At 39.1% G+C, this 3,730-nt stretch overlaps 1 protein-coding gene across 1 annotated transcript; it reads right to left on the bottom strand.

Annotated features, from left to right (window-relative positions):
- Window positions 1–2,125: 2,125 nt before the first annotated feature.
- On the bottom strand, window positions 2,126–3,136 carry LOC123792284 (olfactory receptor-like protein OLF4). The gene has a single exon (XM_045797457.1). The coding sequence runs from the start codon at window positions 3,134–3,136 to the stop codon at window positions 2,126–2,128; it is 1,011 nt and encodes a 336-aa protein (XP_045653413.1).
- Window positions 3,137–3,730: the final 594 nt, after the last annotated feature.

Genomic DNA, 3,730 nt, shown 5'->3' with positions numbered 1-3,730 from the left:
ATGTTCTCTCCTCTAGGTTTCTGGAAACATTTGAGAATTGTCATTCATTTTTCTTTAAATGATTAGTAGAATTCACCTGTGAAGCTCTGTGGTCCTGGGTTTTTCTTTGTTGGGAGATTTTTGATTATTGATTTAATAGCCTTACTCATTATTGGTTTATTCATATTTTGTAATTCTTCCTAATTTAGTCATGGTAGGTTGAACATTTCTAGGGATTTATCCATTTCTTCTAGGTTTTCCAATTGGCTGGAGTAAAATTGTTCATAGTGGTCTCCTATGATTCTTTGCATTTCTATGGTATTGGTTGTCAGGTATCATCTTTTGCGGCTGATTTTATTTATTTGCACTTTTTCCTACATTCTTTTTCTTTGATCTAATTAAAGTTTTGTCAATTTTTCTTAAATATGTACAGTATATTGGAGTTAATAATGCTCTAATAAATTAATTAGAATTTAAAAATTCTAGTGGGGCATGACTCAGGGTCAGACCTGGAGCACGGGTAGCTGAGTCATGCTTATTGGGGTGGGAGTGCTCTTTTCCAACTGTGAAAAAGCAAAGGTTCACATGTGGATATTAAAATAGTGGAATTATATTAAGACAATTCACATTTGATAAAATCTTTTTTTCTCTTAAACTAGATGATTACCTACATATATAAAAGGAGTAAAATGACATACATTGGCTCAAGACAGAAGAGCACTACAGCCACACACCTCATGGATGAGCCTTAGAAACACAATGTAGAGATTCACACCTGACCATGGATTCATGAGGAGCCCCGCAGAGATCAGAACAACTCCCTACCCTATAACCTCCTCAATAATAAAGAAGCTACATTAAGCCATGTTATTTTAGGATGCTTTGTATGCAGCAATAGCTAACTGATATAGTAATCAAATCAGGCAGAAATGACAGTATTTGTAATAATCTGATTCTCTTTATTCTAGGCCGTTTATCTGATAATTGAAAGTAGCATTCATGATTACTCTGTTCTTCAAGTTTATCTCACTTGTTATAACTGTGTTTAAAAAATGACTCCACTGAGGTCCCTTAGAGGTCACATGGAGTGGTTAGAAGGACATGCATGCGTGCCCACAACCTGTGACTCTGAATCACACACCTGAACAGGAATCCAAGCCTGCTGGTGAGTCATCCTGTGGTTATGAGGATGATACATAATTGATGATACTGATGCTCATTTGCTGCCCCGTTAGAGGTTAGGGCAACATTTTGAATAGTCGGAGATGTTTCATTTAGAGAAATGGAAGGAATCATGTTTGTATGTAGCACTGGAAAATTTCAACAAGATTCCAGAAAATAATTTAATAAAACCCCAAACATGACACCAGTCTTTCATCTTAATGAATACACCTTACAAATGAACCCTGATATTCCATAATTCAATGAGTAGGTGAAGAGCCTGAGAAAGAAATATTTTGCATAACAATAAATGTATGATTTAATATTTTGCTTCATCATCCTTAAAGTCAAGTGTGAGTCTAATGTCAATCTCTTTTTTTCCATATTTGTTTTTCTGTATAGATTTCCCCTGGAGACATGTATTTTATTATCACTTTTTTTGCCAGTGACTATGGTAGTCATGATAGACACAAGCTGTGCAACAAAAGGATGCCAGTTTGTAGAAAAGTCCCCGTGATCAGCTAGAACCACCAGTACGTGAAAGTCTGCATTCTCAGGAAGAGCAATGAAGGTAGTGATATACAAAGAAATAATGTTCACAAAAGTGAAGCACATGGTCTCAGATTTTTCTCTGTTATAAACTTAATAAACAGCTGTGGTGGCCAAGAGTAGATTTTCCATAGGAGTAGTATTCAGTCAAACAAAAGAAAAAATACTTACTATGATATATTTTATTTGAGAAGAAATTATTCTTAGCAGATCCATTTCGTTCTTTGAAATAAGTGAGCATTTCCAAATATTTCACATCCAAGGTTAGGAATAACTGACAGAGTAGGAAAAGGATAAAGGGAAAATCTCTTGCATATTAGAGATATCACAAAGCTTAATAAGTGTGTTACATAAATTATACAGAGAGGTCCAAATAAAACAAAAAAGAAATTCCAAGAAAAAAATAGAAGAGGCATGTTCTACTTTCACAATCTGATCAAAATATCTCAACATTTGGCTCAGCCTTTGGGCCCTGCAATCGTGGACACTTCTTCAGCCCCAGGAGGATTGGCCCTTTTAGAGCTGCCATGCCAGAGAATTTCATCACAGCCTCCTTTATGTCTCTGTTCCTCAGGCTGTAGATGAAGGGGTTCAGCATGGGGGTGACCACCGTGTACATCACCGAGGCCACTGCACTTGCGTGGGAGCTCTGGGTAGCAGCAGAGCTAAGGTACACTCCTAGGCTCGTACAATAAAATAAGGAGACAACTGAGAGGTGAGATGCACAGGTGGAAAATGCTTTATACTTGCCCTGAGCTGATGAGATTCCACGTATGGAGAAAACTATTTTAGAGTAAGAGTAAATAATCCCAATGAATGTACCACCTCCTAGCAACATAGCTGCAAAACCCATCACCATGTTATTGAGAAAGTTATTAGAACAGGCATGTTGGATCATCTGACTGAGTTCACAGAAAAAGTGGGGGATGTGGAAGTGTGTACAGAAGGACAGCCGTAACATCATTAAACTTTGTAACAAGGAATTCAGGATGTTCATGATCCAGGACACCAGAACCAGCAATGCACAGACCTGGGGCTTCATGATGACCATGTAGTGTAGAGGGTGACAGATGGCCACTAAACGGTCATAGGCCATCACAGCCAGGAGAAAGGCATCCAATCCAAGAAAGAGTATGAAAAAGTACATCTGAGTGAGGCAGCCTTCATAGGTTATGACATGGCTCTGAGTCTGGATGTTCCACAGCATACTGGGGACAGTGGTGGAGGTGAAACAGATGTCCACAAAGGACAGGTTGGCCAGGAAGACGTACATGGGTGTATGGAGATGGGAGTCAGAGCTGATGGCCAGAATGATGAGCAGGTTTCCAAACACAGTGATCAGGTACATGGAGAGGAAAAACCCAAATATGAGGGGCTGCACTTCTGGTTCCTCTGAAATTCCCAGAAGAAGAAACTCTGAAATTCCTGTATAGTTTCCTGGGACCATGTGGTGGAGGCAACTACCAGTACAGGGGAAAATAACACGACTAATTTTCACACAAATGGACATTGCTTACATTGTGGAAATGCTACAATTTGTAGTTTCCAGGCTAGAAACTAACTTTAATATTTTGTGAACGGATCTGGACCCCTTGAGGGGATCCCTACTTTCTCTCTGATTAGCAATCCCCATCCCAAGATCAGATGTACCTCCAAAGGTCAGGTATTTTACATTTCAGTAAGAAATTATATCATGCATTTGAGGAATACATAGAGTGCTGACCATACTTCCAGCATTTCCTAGTCATGAAGTACAGGGTGGTGAAAAACCAAAGTCCCTATAATTGATTGATGGTGACAGGATAGAAACAGATATAAAGATTAAATAATGGACAGATACTATGAAAAAACAGAAACATGTTAAAGGAGAGAGTGGTTGGGGTGCTATGTTGGGTGTGCAGTCCAGATTGGTTAAGAAGGTGACATTTGAACAGAGACCTCAAGGAATAGAGGGTGGAAGGCAGGAGGTCTTCCTGGCAGAGGGAACAACTGGTGAAAAGGCCTAGAGGAAGCGCTTCTGTCAGATAACCAAGGCTCAGAA

The sequence above is a fragment of the Ursus americanus genome, chromosome 14, assembly GCF_024610735.1.
Source record: "Ursus americanus isolate L20-20 chromosome 14, mUrsAme1.1.p, whole genome shotgun sequence".
Lineage (NCBI taxonomy): Eukaryota > Metazoa > Chordata > Mammalia > Carnivora > Ursidae > Ursus > Ursus americanus.
The sequence above is the reverse complement of the archived record's forward strand: the minus strand, read 5'-3'. Positions and strand labels throughout refer to the sequence as shown.